Source organism: Rhinopithecus bieti, unplaced genomic scaffold (assembly GCF_001698545.2).
Source record: "Rhinopithecus bieti isolate Rb0 unplaced genomic scaffold, ASM169854v2 scaffold_6380, whole genome shotgun sequence".
Lineage (NCBI taxonomy): Eukaryota > Metazoa > Chordata > Mammalia > Primates > Cercopithecidae > Rhinopithecus > Rhinopithecus bieti.
The window spans coordinates 5,201,766-5,220,349 of record NW_016806642.1 but is presented as its reverse complement, the minus strand read 5'-3'; the positions used below and the strand labels follow the sequence as shown (position 1 = coordinate 5,220,349).

Here is an 18,584-nt window from a genome sequence, read left to right as displayed (position 1 = left end):
TATGTAAATGTGTTAGTTAACATAGTTCATAAGGTTTTCTATGAAATACATTCTTGTCCCTCCGTTGGAACAATTCCTCAAGTATAGGAAAACTTCGCTTTTATATACAAGTGTAATTTTGGATTTTTTCTTAATGAAAATGTTCCCACTTCATGCCTTTCATATAACATTCATATAGCTATAAAATGTTTTGAAGAAACATGCACTTTCCAACTATTTCTTTCTTTTAAAATTTGAATCTTAAATTGGTTATTGATTTACACAAACAGTGTATAAGCCACACATCCTAATCTTGACTTTCTAGTCCCACTTGTGATTTCCACACTTATGATTTATTTTTATTTACTATTGTATATGTTTTCTTGGATCTATATTAACTTCTGTGTAATAAGACATATAACACTTCCCCACAGCAGCAAATAAATAAAGTTATCAAGAAAATTAGAGTTTTTAGAATTCATTGTGGCCTGGTATATGATTTTCAAAACTTCAATAAATACTTAATAAGTTTTACCTGATTTAATTTTGTTTTTAACTTCAAGGGCATCACTGCTAGTCCCGTAAGTGAAGACATGATGGAATGGGAAGTCGAAATTGAAGGTCTACAGAATTCAGTCTGGCAGGGTTTGTATTTTCAAAACCAATCTATTTTTTTTTAAGTCTTTATACCATTATTACCCATCCTCTTTTTATGTAGGATAAGGTTGCATTATATAAATTTCCTGAAATTCTTCTTTGTATGCATAATAAGTTTGTATTATACCAGTTGTCTAAAATTCTAAAAATATTCCCATTATTTTTTCATTATGTGACTTTTTTTGCCATGTGCCAACACAGATGGAAATTTGGGGTATTTTTCTTTATGCCAAATCTTAATTTTATTACATTTTTAAGAAGCAGACACAATAAAGAGTATCAATTGAGAATATCTTCTGTCTTCCATTAGCTCAGGTACTATCAAAATTCCTATTGGCTTTGAAACCCCGCAGTTACTTCTCATTTTTTCCTTTATGACTTTCCCCCAAATTTTCATAAATCAAAACTCAACAACACTAAGCCACTATAAACTTTAATGATCATGTTTTCTTTCAATCGTGGATTAATAAGATAGATTCCTTGAGTGAGGTAGGGGAGAGAAACACATCAGCTGATAATTACAATAAAATATACATTTTATGGATTTTGAACAGAATGCCAAAGAGGAATAGGATTAGTTAATTATGCCTGAGGGAGTCAGGAATGTCTTCCCAAGGAGATCACATTTGAGTTGAGTCCTGAAAAATGTGTAAGAGTCTGCCAGGTTCAGAAGAAGGAGAAGGAAATTCGGGCAGAGTAAACAGCACAGCAAAGACTTGTAGACAAGAAAGGGTGTAACAGATTCTGGGAATGTGAGTTCAGTCAATATGAGATACAATAGAGGGGGTGGATGTTAGAGGGACAAAGGTAGTAGATGTAAAGGACTAGTGGGAAAGAGACTGAAAACATATGATTATAATAGATTGTGAAGTGTCTGTTATACTATCCAGAGGAGTCTGTACATTCTATGAATCAATTTACTTAAAAATAAAACTGTGCAAAGGCTAAACCATATGGAGAAACTCCAGTGTTAATCAGGTTACGGTTAATCAACACAACATGACACTTTATTAAAAATGTTTATTTCTATATTATAGGTTTAGTCTTCCAACTGACAATACATTTTACGTCGGAGTACAACTATGCTCCTCCAGTTGTGAAATTTATAACAATTCCTTTTCACCCAAATGGTAAGAACTAAATGACATTTTTATCATTAGAGGCTTTGTCCCTATTATCCTTGTTTCTTATAATAATCATGTTTCTTTTTAAGAACTTTATTATGATTCTTAAAGTAAGAACTCTCTTTGGGGAAAATATGAAAAGGCTGGAAAAAATTAACAATCACCTTAAATCCTAATGCAAAGAGAAAATACTGTCAACATTTTGCCAAATTTATTTTCTTTTTTTCTATGTATGAGTTTTTTCTATACAGTTGAGGTATTACACATGAATTTTTGCCTCTAGGTTTTTAATTTTATTTATTTTATGGTTTTTTTTGAGATAGAGTCTTGCTCTGTCGCCCAGGCTGGAATGCAGTAGTGTGATCTTGGCTCACTGCAACCTCTACCTCCCAGGTTCAATTGATTCTCCTGCCTCAGCCTCCCCAGTAGCTGGGACTACAGGCATGCACCACCACACCTGGCTAGTTTTTGTATTTTTAGTAGAGACAGGGTTTCACCATGTTGGCCAAGCTGGTCTTGAACTCCTGACCATTCACCCGCTTTGGCCTCCCAAAGTGCTGGGATTACAGCCAGGAGCCACTTCACCTGGCCTAGGTTTTTAATTTTAAAACTATATGTCTTTTTTCTGCACTATTAAACATTCTTCAAAAGATCATCTTAAATGGTTCAACAATACACTTCACCATTCCTGTACTGTTCAATATTTTAGTTGGATCTAGTTTTTCATCATTATAAAAAAATGATGCACTGGACAGATTAACTTTTTTTTTAAAAAAAAGGTAAGTTAGATTGCTACTTAAAGTTATACACAAAATGAATTCCTGAAGGATCAAAATCTAAAATTTTAAATGCTGGAAAAGAAGGAAATCTAATAGAATTTTATGGGCTTGGTGAGGAAGACCTTTCTCTTCATGATAAAACCCAGTGACTGTTTGGAAAATATGACACATTAAACTGCAAAACCTGTTAAAACTTCTCTACAGCCCAGGACATTATACTCAGAGGTCAAAGACATTGACTTTTGCAAACTGAGGGAAAATATTTGCAACAGGATATATATATCATACGAAGAACACTTGTCAATCAATAAAAAACATAAAGCAATAAAAAAATGGATGAAGGCTATAAACAAACACTGGATAGAATAAACAACAAAATAAACATAAAAGATTATCAATCTCACTAGTAAGAAAATAAAAGCAAATTAAAACAAAAAATATTGTTATTTACCACATATTCCTAAAATGTCAAACGATAACATACATATTTAGTAGGCATGGGTAGACATTTTTCCTCTGATATAATCATGACCTTTTGAGGAAATAGTGTGACAGTTTCAAATCAGGTATAAAAGGCATATATCCCTAAATTCCCATAATACCATGTTTATAAACTATTCTGTAGAAATATTGGCACAAGTGTGCAAGAGTATGTTATATTTAAAGATGTTTATTCCCACCAGGCTCAGTGGCTTATGCCTGTTATCCCAGTACTTTGGGTGGCCGGTGGGGAGTATTGCTTGGTTCCAGGAATTTGACACCAGCCTGGGCAACATAGTGAGACCTGTCTCTACAGAATATTTAAAAATTAGTTTGGCATGGTAACATGTGCCTGTAGTCCCAGTTACTTGGGGGGCTTGAGCCCACGAGGTCAAGGCTGCAGTGAGCCATGATTGTGCCATTGCATCCAGCCTGGGCAAGAGAGCAAGACCCTGTCTCAAAAAAAGAAAAAGATGCTGATTCTCAATAGCAATGTGAGAAAAATGGAAATAACTTCAATCTCCATTAACATAGGAATTTTAAGTGAAATATCCTACAGTTACATGTATTGCTTCTAAACAGAATGAGGAAGGTCTACGAACCTTTTAGGTCTAGGTCATTGCTATATCCTTAGACTCTTCACTGCCTGGCATATAGTAGGTATTCAGATATTTTTTGAATAAATATTTATGTCCAGAAATATGTTGAAAATACATTGTTAAGTGAAGAAAGACTTTGGACAATAAAATTTAAAATATACTTCCATTTAATAAACACACACATATGGGTGTGTATACATATGTGTTTGTGTGTATATTTGTGTAGACCAACTGGTAATATTGGTCTTAAATAGTAGAATTAGTAGGCAGGGGAACATTCACATTTTACATTAGATTTTTTATGTTATTTTTTCCCAAGTACATTATTTTATTATAATTAAAACCTATTTTTGGTATCTACAACACAAAATTAATTACGTACATGTGCTTTTATTTGTTTAAAATAGTTAGAATTATTGGATTAAATTTAATGCGGGGGATATTCTTATCCCCTAGTCCTCATCCCTCCCACTTCCATAAAGTAGAGGGAACTTTAGTCTCTAGGAGGGAAGGTATAGGAAACTTGTGACTGCTCTTTTTTTCCTCCATCACTCCTCCCAGAAGTCACTTATCTGATTAGGGAGATGAAGGAAATAATTGAGCATGCGTGGCCCAGAATTTTCTCAACACTCTCTCTTTCTAACCATCCTGGGTACAGTCTCTTTTTCTCCAGGCAGGAAACTTAGGTAGGCTTTCGGTTTGGGAGTTAGGTTCAAATCAGGGGGACTTTTGTGGAGCCTGATTAAAGCCATTCATCAAGTGCATTCTCCATTTCAGTCTTATGTATGACGTAGCTGATGTTTTTACTTCCACCTTTCAATACTTTGATCTATTTTATAATTACATATGAACTTGTGGGGAGAGAGGGGTTAGTTACTAGCTTTCAAACACCCAAACACCATCCCCTCCCCCCCGCAAAAAAAGATGGCTATGTACAGTTTTAAGTCTTTATATAAAAAGCCAAATTGCCTTTCGGTGGTATTTATACTCCCACCAAAAACTATATATAAAGTTCTTATTTTAGCACCTTCCAATTCTGGCCATTGAAACTTTGAAGAACCTTTTTTTGCCAATTTAATAAGAGTCTTGCTATTATTTTAATAAGTACTTCTTTGAATACTTGAGAAGTAAACATTCCCTACATTTGTTGATTCTTATTTTGTGACTTATATGGTACAATTGACAATGTTATCACATTGTCCTAGATGTTGCAAATTTTCCTCTAATTTGTCATTAATTTTCAATTTTGTTTATGCTGTTTTTTCACATGTGGGATTTAGAGATTTTGTGATTTAAAATAAATTTATATTTAAGATATATTAGTTTTGTTCTTTGAGGTTTTTGCAATTGTCTTTCATCTTAGATGATCCTTTCCCAAAAGAAAATCAAAGTCATTTTAAGTTTCTTCTAGTCATTCTAGAGTTTTATTTTTCTTATTTAACACTATTCTTTTATTTTTTTCAAACACTAAATTGATTAACTGTGTTAGGGCATAGGTCAAGCTCCTGTACATCTTTCTAACTTAAGGTAACAGGCCAAGGCTGGAGGGAAGTTGTGCCCATCCTCAATGTGAGGATTTCATTTCTGGGACTAAGGCATTTACTGTTTGTCACCATTTCCAGTCGGGGGAAGGGGAAAATAAAAGAAGGAAAACCAACTTCCTTTAAAAAATGACTCAGAAATTGCACACTTATCCTTATATCCCACAACAAAAACTTAGTCCCACAAGGCCACATCTTGCTAGAGGAGAGGATAGGAAAAACAGCAGGGGCGCATATGTATTCAGCTAAAACAACATGGTAATAGGTGGGAACCAGGGATGGGTATAGTGCTTCTCATTACAGAGAGAAGAACTAGGAAAAAGGAAGAGTAAATGCAGATAAATTTTCTGGCTTATCATTTTGATGTTTGTAAGTTTTAAATAATAATTTATTGTATATGCCAATATTAATGTATTATCTTAATACAGTAGACCCACATACTGGTCAGCCCTGTATAGACTTTTTGGACAACCCTAGGAAGTGGAATACGAACTATACATTGAGCAGCATCTTACTTGCTCTACAGGTAAGGACGGATTTCATATAATCCTCACTTTAATACTTTTAATTACCCTAATTATTCAAACTATAAGGATTAAAATATACAATGAATATTTAAGTGTTTAAAGAATTTGAGACGCTTATTTAAATCCATACTTCTATATGAAGGCTACAAAGTGGAACTTACTTAAATTATAAAGACTATTATTTTAAAATGAAATAGATAATTAAGGTCCCTCAAGACCAAAGAATACATATCTTATACAAGAAGAAAATAATTATTTAGATGGTTTCAATTCTGAAAAATATAACCTTAGGTTTTCTTTTGGCTCCTAACTTCACTTCCTGGTGTTGAACAAGCTTTTTAGATCGTTCTTCACTTACAGGCCTTGCCTTCCTGAGAGAGGTGGATCCAGTGACTACAACTTAAAACGTTCACTTTTGTTTTTAGTTTCTGACAGTGCTAGTTAGCTACTTTCTGTCTCATTAGTGTTCATATCAAACCCAGTGAACAATTATACTAAGGATTTTCTCCTCTCCTCAGATGCCTGTTTCTCAAATGCCACATTTACCCACTGGACCCATGGTCCTTAAAAGCATTAAAAGCAGTGTTGTACTATTTCTTTTCTTTTTCTTTCTTTTCTTTTTTTTTTGAGACCGGATCTTGCTCTGTTGCCCAGGCTAGAGTACAGTGGCACAATCATGGCTCACTGCAGCCTCAACCTCCTGGGCTCAAGCGATTCTCCCACCTCAGCCTCTCAAGTAGCTGGGACCACAGGCATGTCCTACCATGGATGGCTAATTTTTAAAATTTTCTCTAGAGACAGGATCTCACTATGTTGCTCAGGCTGGCCTTGAACTCCTGGGCTCAAGTGATCCTCCCACCTCAGCCTCCCACGATGCTGGAATTACAGGCAGGAGCCACCACATCTACACAGTGTTGTGTTGTTTCTGATCCTTAAAAAACTCTTCTTTCTCATCTGATGCTAAAATGAATTATTTCAGTGACACTTGCTTTGACCACTTAGATCTAGCGTAGCAATAATCTATCCATGGACCTACTTATCACTAATAATATCTGGAGATAAATAATTACATTTTGATTATCTAGAATACTTGGAATATAAAATATTCTGGCATCATTGAAATTTTTAATATGAATTATAATATAAATTGCATTTCTTCTATTTCTTATATTTTAAAATAAATAAAACTTTTCTGGCTAGTCATCTTAGCATACTAAGTAAAATATAATCTTTAGGAAAGATTCAATGTTCAGTTCATTCATTCATTCTACAAATATGTATTGAGGATCTACTTGTGTGAGGCTGTGTTCTAGGAAAGAGACATTTGAGCAAAAGCTTTAAGGGAGTCAGTGAGTGTGATATGCAGAAATCTGGGGTTAATCCTTTGAATGCCTTTAAACTGAGACATACTCTGACCTCATCCACCTAAACTAGAGTCTGCCCTAAGAATAGCAAAATGATCCCAAAATGTAATGAGTAAGGGCAAACCAGAATGAGCTGGTGGAAATTTTGAATTGAAGAATATTTGATAAAAGGAAAGTGTGGGGCTCTGAGTTAAGATTGCCTGGCTTCACATCCTGGTTCTGTCACTTGATACCTTTGTACCATTGGACAAATTTTCCCACTTCTCAATGCCTCAATTTATTCATCAGTAAAACGGGGCTGTTGTTACCTCATGTAACCTGTGATGAGGAAATTAATTAATGCATGTAAAGAATTCGGAACTGTCCCTGGTCCAAGAAAATAACTCAATAGTTAATACAGGTTGAGTATTTCTTACCTGAAATGCTTAGGAATTGGGATTTTTTCCAATTTTTGAATATTTGCATTATATATACTTACCATTTGAGCATCCCAAATTTGAAATTTTGAAATCTGAAATGCTGCAGTGAGTATTTCCTTTGCACATCATGTCAGTGCTCAAAAAGTTTTGAATTTGGGAGTATTTAGGATTTCAGATTTTCAGATTTAGGATGCTGAACCTCTAGTTAGTTAATAATATGATTGTTCTTTCTATTAAACAGTAATGCAAAGTGACACCAAAGGGTTGCCAAATATATCATGGAAAGCCAGTAGATAACACAGTTTTGTCTTTTATTTTCAAAAGCATTAATAAAACAAATATGCCCACATTACAAAAGCTTTTAAGATAATGGGAAGGAAAGGAAAATCACTGATAATTATAAAGAAAACCCTTAACTCTACTGTTACTAGGAAAGAGCTTTCTGCACTTTTCTCCTGTGTTTCTGTTTGAAATCTTTTGGTGGATCCCACCTTCTCCACAGGTGTAAGCTCTAGTTCTGTTGCATATCTAATCCTCACACCTAGACTCTCCCTAACCCACCAGGCAATCCTGCTCTACTTATATCTTCATGGTTTTCTGCACTCACATTGCTTGGTTCAATTCAGATCAAAAAACATTCATAGAGTTCTAAAGTTACCTTAGAAATGGCCAGTCTCCAGTTCCGCTCTGCCTGGCAACTCATTTTCTCCTCCCCTCTTCCTCAGTCTGTCCAGCAAGCAGCTGTTCATGTTGTTGTGAGAGTTAGATCAAATGAGTCTTCCTCTAGGATACCTTTTCTGATTTATTTTCCTAGGCAGAATTAATAGCTTTGGTTTTGAGGGAGCTTCCTTTGCCACACACCCAACAGTACCCTGAGCAGATTTCTGTTAGAACGCTAATACTATAATGCGCACACTGCTTACATATCTGTCTTCCCCATTGGACTACAAGCTTCCCCAAATCAGGAAACCGGTCTAATTCATCCTTGATTTCCCAGAGCGTACCAAGGACAATGCTGACATTTGGTAGATATTAAATAAAATGAATGAATGAATGAATGGACCTGAATTTTTACATCGTTGCGATTATGGTGTGGATATTGCCACACGCTTAACAATAAGAATACATTCTGAGAAATGAGTTGTTAAACATTTCATCATTGTTTGAAAATCATGGAGTGTACTTACACGAACCAAGATGGTATCGCCTGATACATACCTAGGCTATGTTATAGCCTGTTGCTCCTAGGCTACAAACCTACACAGCATGTTACTGTACTAAACACTATAGGCCATTGTAACACAATGGTAAATATTTGTGTATCTAAATATAGAAAAGGTACAGTAAAAATTTGGTGTTATTTTACAGGACCACCATGATATATGCCATCTGTTGTTGAGTGAAACATTGTTATGTGGCACATGGCTATATAAACCATATAGCCTGTTTCTTTTTCACTTAACATTGTCTCTCAAGTAACTTCCATATGATTATAATCAATATTTTAATAGCTCTTCAATATTCCTTTGAAGGTCATTGCTGCACAGTAGAACTTTCTGCATTGATGGAAATATCCAATATATCTGCACTGTTCAATACAGTAGCCACTAGTCATATGTGGCTACTGAGCACTTGAAATATTGCTACAATGACTAAGGAACTGAATTTTTAATTTTATTTAATTTTAATTATTTTAAATTTAAATAGCCACCTGTGACTGTACCTACAGTGATGGGCAATATAAGTTGAGACCATAATTACTAACTACTTCTTTCTCAATAACAAATGAGATACATTTTCAATTATCACACTGTTATTCAAGGGGAGTGTACTTGAAATGCTGTTTAAAATATTTTGAAGTTTAAATACACTAACCACCATCAACTAAAATTTTTATAATCTTAATTTAAATTCAATTTAAATGTATATGATAGGAAGGAATAAGTTACAGAAAGGAGCTTGTAACTTTTTTTTGATCTATCATGGTTTTATACAGTACATTCTTGAGCCTAATGTTAGGTTTCTTGAGAGTACAGACTATGTCTCATGTTATTTTTTAATCTATCTCCAGATCCATACTAGTAAGCATTTAATAAATGCTTATTGAAAGTTGTATATATTGGTTTGTCTTTTTGCTCTAAAAAAGTTTACTTTTGAAATTATATGTTGTCTATGTTTTCCTATAGGTTATGCTTTCTAATCCGGTGCTAGAGAATCCAGTGAATTTGGAAGCAGCCAGAATACTGATTAAAGATGAATCTCTGTACAGAACAATTCTAAAACTTTTCAACCGGCCATTACAAAGTAAGAAGTACCTACTTTTGTCAGGTGCAGTGGCTCACGCCTGTAATCCCAACACTTTGGGAGGTCGAGGTGGGTGGATCACCTGAGGTCAGGAGTTTGAGACCAGCCTGACCAACATGGAGAAACCCTGTCTCTACTAAAATACAGAATTAGCTGGGCGTAGTGGCGCATGCCAGTAATCCCAGCTACTCAGGAGGCTGAGGCAGGAGAATCGCTTGAACCTGGGAGGCAGAGGTTGCAGTGAGCCCAGATCATGCCATTGCACTCCAGCCTGGGCAATAAGAGTGAAACTCCGTCTCAAAAAAAAAAAAACAAAAAAAGTAACTAGTTTTTGTTATTTGGCAATTATCAATTATACATCAAACATTTATAGCATAGTGATCTAGGAAAAGTTGTTATATAAGGGAATATTTGAAATATTTTCTGTATCCATTTTCAGTAATGAAATGGTATTAAGATCTCTCATACTGTAACTCTTTGTCAAACCAACCAATGTGATCCTTTTTTAAAGAGCTCTTAAGCTGAGTGTCTTTGAATGCTATGGTCATATGTATGGATGGTGCCAAATGAAACTAGTCTACCCATCATAAAGATATGACATCTAATTTTAACTCTTCAATCTGTAATGAGCATTTCCCAGACTTCACGTGCAGTACTCCAGATCCTACTGATTTGCACCACTTTTCTTCTTGATTAGCAAATGTCAACTTTTTTTCTCCAGAGAGTTCCCTCCCCAGGAATTCCTTCTAAGAGTCCACGTGGAAATAGAGCCTGAAGCTCTTCAGTCTTTCTGCTCTACTGGGCAGTGTTTTCCTGATACCTGTGGTGTCCTGCCAGCAGCTTCGTTGTGACTCTAAACTCCATTGCCTCCATTGCCCCTGTGCTCTCTCTGTCTCTCTCTCCAGGTAGTAGAGCACTGCTTCTGGCTTTTTGTGCACAGAAGGATTTTCCGCAAATGAGAGCTGGGCCCCTACTAACATAGTTATTTCCTTTATATCCTGCCCCATCTTCTTCTGGTAGCACACAGCAACCTTGCATAGTAGCTGATATCACTACCTTCCCAATCAACAGGCCTTGATTTCTTACAGTACTTTTTCTCTCAGATTTCCATTGTTTCTTTGTCTATTTCCCTTCTAGGACTCCCAATCCATTAGCTACGTCTGTATAATTGTGACTGAGCTCAATTGCTCCTCCTCCTCAGGGTTTTTGGGTCTGATACAAATCAAAGGGTGTTGATCAAGCATCTTTTCCAGTACCATAGAACTTTATTCTATGACAAAGTTCTTGAGGGAGCTATTTGATCACAAGCTTAATGCAAAGCAGTAATAGAAAATTCCTTTCTTCCAAGTATGTGTTATATAATAATTTAACCCTTCTCTGGCTTGGTAGGCTTTCATCTGGAATACACTTGGAGCCTCATATTTCTAAAGGCTGAAGAAACTGTATATGTTTAGCCAATGGAAAAAAAGATAAAGGGCAGTTGTAAAAGCTGTTTTCAAATATTTGAAGGGATTTCCCATGGAAAAAGGAGACTTCTTTTGGGTTGCTTGAGAAAACTAACACAGGACAAACACTAGAGCTACAAATCAGTCATATTTTCCCAGGCCTGCTGGGATGTAGCAGAACTGAAGTTCAGAATACGCAAGCTTGGCCCTGCCTTGTGTCAGAACATACCTTAAATATATCAGGGACTTTACTACATCATCAGTTGTCTGGAATTAATTTTATTGTCCTAAGTCTAAGCCTGGTATGTGATATGCAGACATGTAAATGTCGCTCATTACCCAAATTTTCCCCAACATTTGTTATGTTTGCCTACCCTGAACAGCTAGGTCTTTGCCTCGGTGTATTGGCAAGAAAACCAAGTTCTAAGCTCAAATCCAGTGTGGAGGTCCGATGACCTTCCCATTTCCTGACAGCCTCCTTTCCTTGTGGCCTGGCCCCTTTTCCTTTCTTAGAGTGCTCACATACCCCAGACTGCCTGAGAACAGTCCTGGTATAATTATTTCCAGTGCCTCCTTTCACTTACAATGTACCAGTTTGAACAAACAATTATATAACCAGTTGGGTGCCCAGCTGATCTTTCCTAAAAGCAAATGACTTTATAGTTGCGCCATTCTCAATGGTAAAGTCCATCCAGGTCCCCAGTGGGCCAAATATGAGGAAGAATTGTTCTAAACAATTCAAGTTGCTTAAAAGAATGGACAAGGCCAAACTGGCAGTTAGTAAACTCTCTATTACTAAAGGTGTTCTTTCGTAACTAGTGTTTATTTGATAGAGCTAAACGACCATTTTTCAGAGATGTTATCAAAGGGCCTCTTTGATAAAAAGCTCTGGTGCCAAGAATTGGATAAGGGGACCTTTTAAATACCTTCCAAAGTATTGTTCAACTAGTTTATGAAAACTCAGAGGAGGAAGGTCTGGAGACAATGTATAACAACTGTTTGCCTCATAGATTCTGAGTATTGCTACTTACTTTCTAATTTGTTATGAGCTTTCATATGAGGTTTCATGTGAGCAATTATCTGCCCCTTTTTTCAGTTCATCCTTGTGAATTTTGATTTCTGTATAGTTGTATTATCAAGTAATATTTACCTTCTGTTTGTCATAGTTGTTTCCATAGTTTAAAACAGAAGTTTCATATAATTTTAAAATCTTTGGTTGAAGAAAATGCAATAGTATAAAAGAGTAAAGCTGAGTGATGGTAGCTAAGCCTGAGGTAATTATTTTTTCCTAGCCAAGTATATTCCTATAGTTTTTCTTTTTCTTTTTTTTGAGACGGAGTCTCGCTCTGTCACCCAGGCTGGAATGCAGTGGCCGGATCTCAGCTCACTGCAAGCTCCGCCTCCCGGGTTCACGCCATTCTCTCGCCTCAGCCTCTGGAGTAGCTGGGACTACAGGGGCCCGCCACCTCGCCCGGCTAATTTTTTGTATTTTTTTTAGTAGAGACGGGGTTTCACCATGTTAACCAGGGTGGTCTCGATCTCCTGACCTCGTGATCCGCCCATCTCGGCCTCCCAAAGTGCTGGGATTACAGGCTTGAGCCACCGCGCCCGGCCTCCTATAGTTTTTCATAAAAAGGAGGATCATCTAACACATTTCAGATGCTTATCTAAATAAGCTATAATTGGCATGAGTCATAATACTAGAATAAAGGAGAATATAGAAATATTAGGGAGATTATAATACTAATTTGTGAGATATACTTTTTAAAAACCTGATAATTCTACAAATACATCATCTTCTGCTTGTGATTAGGAGAATGTTGTGACAGACATTTGATTCTTCTCCAATTCAAGCTCCCAATTCATTCACTGGGTTTTAAAAAATCCTTTTAATAATAGAGCAATTTTAAAGCAAATTGTTTCTACAATTGAAGCAGGAGGTGTCTCATAGGATTCCAGGCTGCCATTTCTTTTTAAAGTGAGTGTACTTCTTTGGTTAGGTGCAGGAATACCCTTCCCCCGAGAAATACACTTTCTGGGTGTCAGGGGAAAACAAAATTTAGTCCAGTAGCATTGCTCACTTGTTACAAGAAAATGAGCTTCAGCACCACCATTCAGAACCAGTTTTGTTGTTGATGATTACAGTTTTGTTACAGATATTCTGTTACTTACAAATGTCATAAGATACTGAAAAACTGAGTTTAACAGCGTGGCAGAGTGTGGATCTATTTGCTTGGGTTACATACCTCTTTTTTCCTGTCTGTATTTCGTTATACCAGATAGTCCAGTAACTTTTCAGCAAAGTTTCTGAGTTGCTAGTTTTAACGAGAAATGTTAAGTATTTATTTTCTATCAAAAAATATATGTTTATAGTTTTAGAGGACACATAATAAGAATCGGTTTTTAATGAAATATGTCCTCTATCCCTGAGTGTTGCCTGCCAGAGGCAACAATAGCTTTCAACACATTTAGCTGTTTTGTCTGGCATTTACCACCACATTTCTAAGTTGATTCTATACTAATATTTGTAGGCTTTTCGGTTTTAGATACTATTTATAGACTTCATCTTATAAAATACAAAGATTTTACTTTTATACTACGATTCCTACCCACATTTCCTCTTCCCCATCCTCCTAATATGAGTCAGTTACATTAATATGACTTTATAAATACTTGTCACAGATGAACCATAAATGGTTATCTTTCTTTTCTTGTAGAAAAGGTCTGATTTTACATTCCTTTGTTTTTTGTGTGTACACTATCTTTTCTTCTTCTAAACTTTCTGAGAAAGCTGTAAAACAGCTCCTAGGCATTCAATCAGCATCGAGTCTGCTTTGTTTTTGGAGCCCTCTTTCCTGTGGCGCTCCAACCTTCCTCTTCTTTTCTGAATTGGCAGTTCTCTTGCAGGTGTGCTGGGATGGCCTTTCTGGTGCCTGCTGGGTAGGAGCTCCTGCTGACCGCTCAATCCCCCATTTTCCTTGTGGTTGGTTTTGCTCCTTTGTTTTGTTGGAGCACATCTTCTAGGAGCTTCCTAGTACCTGGAAGCTTAACATTTTACAGCTTCGCATGCCTAAAAATGTAATTGCGTTACTCTCATATACTCATAGTTTGGTTAAATTTTAGTTTGGAAATAGTTTTCTTTCCAAATTGTAAATACTTTACTACATTTTAGTTTCTAGTGTTGCTCTTGAGAAGTCTAATTTCATTCCAATGTCCAATTTTTCACATGTGATTTATTCCTTTTTTGTGGAAACTTTTAAACCTTCTTTTATTCCCAGTGATTTGAAATTTTGGAGAATATTTCTTTTTTGTATCCTCCCCTTCCCTGCCCCCACATTACATAGGGCATTTGATAAGCTATTGAAATCTCAATCTCTAATCGTTCGGTTCTGGAAAACTTTCTTATGTGATTTCTTTTCTAATTTCTTCTCTCTTCATTTTCCCTATTGTCTCTTCTAGATCTGCTCTGATTTGGATGTTGGGTCTATTGATCTGATCCTCTAATTTTTTGAAACCAAATTTCTCCTATTATCCATCTCTTTGTTCATTGTATATTCCGGAAGATTTTAAGAAAAATATTTCTGTTTCCTATTTTTCTCTTTTTTGTGGTTAGGATTGTTCCCTTTCATGGTATTGACCTTGCTCAAAATATCTAGTGATCTTTAACTATTCATTCTTATGATGGACATGTGATGAATGGACTATTAAAAAGACTGAAAGTTCTGAATACAGGCTGGGCTTGTTGACAGTTTTATTTCATTGTAGAATTATTCAGTGAGAACCTGGCCATTTCATTAGACTTAACTATTTCTCCTGAGAGGAATCTGCCAGTCTTATGGGGGGAGAGAGAGAGAGAGAGCACAAGTACAAGCGAGAGAGAGAGAGAGCACTGCTAATATGCTGACAGCTGGACAAGGGGAGAGAATTAGGAGTCTTGTCTGTTCAACATGATTTATTCCATTTTCGGTTTCTTATCATACTCCTATCCTGTTTCGTTTCTACTGTCCTCCAGTCCTGAGTCTCTCTGGCCCAGTTTTTCCAGAGGTTAAATATCTTCCTTCCTGCCTGAGCAGTGGTCATCATCTGATCGCACAGGATGAGGGTATAAGTCTTTGGTGTCTGTGCTCTGCCTCTCACCCCTCCTTCCAGAGGTATCTGGCACCTTCAATTCCTGTACTGTTTCTCAGGTTCTGAAGTGTGAATCCATTTACTTTTTATTGGTCTCTTCTCATCATGCAGTTTTTTGTTTTCAAATTTCTATGGCCTGCTAAGACAGTTACCACTTGACATCTGCTTTCTATCTTGAAAAATTTTCTTGTCATCTTTCTTTGCTCTCCTTGAGATTTTATACCTTATTTTTATTCCTTTATTACCATTTTACTGAGGCTTTGGAAATAGTGCACATAAAGCCATATATTCCATCTCCAAGTAAACCAGAATCTTTTCATATTTTTTCTTTATAGTGAAAGATGACAGCCAGGAGTTACCTAAAGACCCACATAAATGTATCGGGTAAGTTTTCTTTATACAATTTTATGTCGATTTATTTACCAAAAGGACTATTTAAACTATGTTTTCATCATAATTAAATCTTTGTTTTAACTTAGAAATATCTTATAATATCTTTTTAAAATATTGTTTTCAGAAAGAAAATGGAAAATTTTGAATTCTTTCTAGTTGAATTAAAATTAAATGTAACTATATGATATATGATCTCACCTTTTTTTTTGAGATGGAGTTTTGCTCTTGTCGCCCAGGCTGGAGTGCAATGGCTCAATCTCAGCTCACTGCAACCTCGGCCTCCAGGGTTCAAGTGATTCTCCTGCCTCAGCCTCCCAAGTAGTTGGGATTATAGGCACACACCACCACACCCGGCTAATTTTTTGTATTTTTAGTAGAGACGGGGTTTCACCATGTTGATCAGGCTAGCCTTGAACTCCTGACCTTAGGTGATCCACCCGCCTCAGCCTCCCAAAGTGCTGGGATTATAGACATGAGCCACCGTGTATGGTCAATCTTGCCTTTTTTTTATTTTTAAAAAGAGAAGAATGTACTGTTAACAAAATCAGCACAGACCATTATAGATCACAAAAATTCAAGCATTTAGGAGAAGATAAAGTCTAGATAAAAATGGTAAGAGTTAGGGCTGAAGCCATTGTACCTTTTGGGAGACAGCCTATAAATATGGCATCAGTTCACCTTGAACACCTGAACAAGGTATAGGCTCAGAAACACACATATGGTTCTGTGGCATTTAATTTCTTGAGCATTTCCATCAGCTTTATCTTGATAGTTGATCAGATTTAGACAACAGCCAATTAACTAGTATTGTAACAGTGTTTACTTTAGCTCGTATTTCCTTGACTAGCTCTGTATAAAAATTGAGTAAAATTAGATAACTTATGGCTGGGAGTGGTTGCTCACGCCTGTAATCCCAGCACTTTGGGAAGCCAAGGTGGGCAGATCACGAGGTCAGGAGATCAAGACTATCCTGGCTAACATGGTGAAACCCTGTCTCCACTAAAAATACAAAAAATTAGCCAGGCGTGGTGGCGGGTGCCTGTAGTCCCAGCTACTTGGGAGGCTGAGACAGGAGACTGGCATGAACCCTGGAGGCAGAGGTTACAGTGAGCTGAGATCACGCCACTGCACTCCAGCCTGGGTCACAGAGTGAGACTCCCTCTCAAAAAAAAAAAGAAAACAAACAAACAAACAAACAAAAACTTAAGTGGCTTATCTTCATGAAAATATGTTGAAAAATTGCAGAAAGGTAACCATAATCTAGTTACTGGTACACTAAGTTGGTATTCAATAGAGAGCATTGCTGCCCCTTAAATGCGTCAATGTGTTTGACCATCCTGGCACAAAATAGGCCTATGATAAATAGTCATTCAATGCATAATGGCGGGTTTATCACCTAAAACATCAATGTCCCTAAATATCAAAAGTTATTACTCTTTATGGTATAGTTATTTGCAGTTCATAAAGATACAGTGCCAGTGGTTACTAATAAGGCAGTAAGAACACAGCAGAAGACCTTCTGTGGTCTCAGCTTCAGCAGGTCCTCTAAGCCAAACCAAGAATAAATGGTGCTAGAGTCAGGTCTGATTTGTGGTATTCACCTTGTGCCAGCCTGAACTTCCTAGAGAAGACTTACTAGTAGTACTTACCTGAGGCAAAGCAGCCTAGATTTCAAAGATACTCTAGACTCATGCTGTGTATCAGGCTGCACTTTATTGTGTGTCTGTGAATTCCAATGTTTGCCCCTGGTACATTTGCTCTGAAATAGAGCTCAGCTATGTCTAGTTCTCAGTTTTTAAATAATGCATTCACAATGAAGTCTTGCAGAAATTATTCAAAGAAAGATGCTGCTGTTAATATTGTGTGTCTAGTGCCATATGCTTAGAACTTTGCGTTACTTCATGGGCTGGAAGAACTGGCATGGCTGTAGAAATGTATTCCAAAGATATATCCAGGCAGTTGGACCCCCTGTTTCTAAAACTCAGGCAAGGTCTATTCAACTGGGTACAATATAGTTGGGGGAATCTAGTTGATGTTCAGGAATTCAGGGTGACTTGAACTTGTGCTAGTCATCTGGGATATTTGCAGTGGTCTATAGGATACCACTAATAAGCAGGTTTTCAGTCCTTGGGAGAACAGCTACTTAGCCATGTACTTAGAATGAATTCATTGAGCATATGCTGTATGCCAGGGACTGTGCCCCAGTGTGAGGACACACACCTGATTAATATGTCATCCCTAACCTCACAAGATTTATATTCTAGCATTGGAAGGCCTCTTCTTTTTTTCCCCATTCCATAAATGCAAATTATTTGTTTTATTTTGTATTAATTGTTGCATGGTATCAGAAGATGTTCCTCTTCTGAAAGGGAGTCAGTGCAAGAAGTAGGCCTGTCGATCCGTTTGGTCAATATAGACAGTATTTGCCACCAGAGAATGTAGTTGGAAGACCACAGGGAAGGTATCAAGATCGTGGCTAAGGGAAGAATGCTGAGGGCAGATTGAATCATATCTAAAATGAGTCATATTTAGCAGAAACCTTTTCCCATGTGGCTTTTATTTTTTCTAGGCTTCCTTCAGAGGCCTTCAGTTTTTCACTAAGTCATCCATCTCTGGAACCACCTCTTATAAATAACAGCCTCTTTTCAATGCAATCAACATTTTATTGGGTCATGACTGGTTATTGTTGTGGTACATAAATATAATATAGTAAGTGCTATGATAGAGGTAAGATCAAGATGCTGGGGGAGCACAGAGGAAGAAACATCTTACTCAGGTTTCACAGGCATTGGGAGAGGAATACATAAAGACAAGCTTTCAGAGGAGGTGATGCCAAAGTGACTTC

At 36.6% G+C, this 18,584-nt stretch overlaps 1 protein-coding gene across 5 annotated transcripts in view; it reads left to right on the top strand.

The window, feature by feature from the left end:
* Positions 1-18,584, top strand: part of UBE2U (ubiquitin conjugating enzyme E2 U) — a 64,618-nt gene that overhangs the window by 2,100 nt on the left and 43,934 nt on the right. For 4 of the 5 annotated variants that reach the window (XM_017877202.1, XM_017877200.1, XM_017877205.1 and 1 more), the window contains exons 2-6: positions 543-624; positions 1,674-1,766; positions 5,588-5,685; positions 9,656-9,773; positions 15,682-15,730. In XM_017877202.1, the coding sequence (XP_017732691.1) occupies positions 543-624; positions 1,674-1,766; positions 5,588-5,685; positions 9,656-9,773; positions 15,682-15,730 (440 nt within the window). The remainder of the gene's footprint in view (positions 1-542; positions 625-1,673; positions 1,767-5,587; positions 5,686-9,655; positions 9,774-15,681; positions 15,731-18,584) is intronic. The other variant, XM_017877201.1, reaches the window with a different exon arrangement.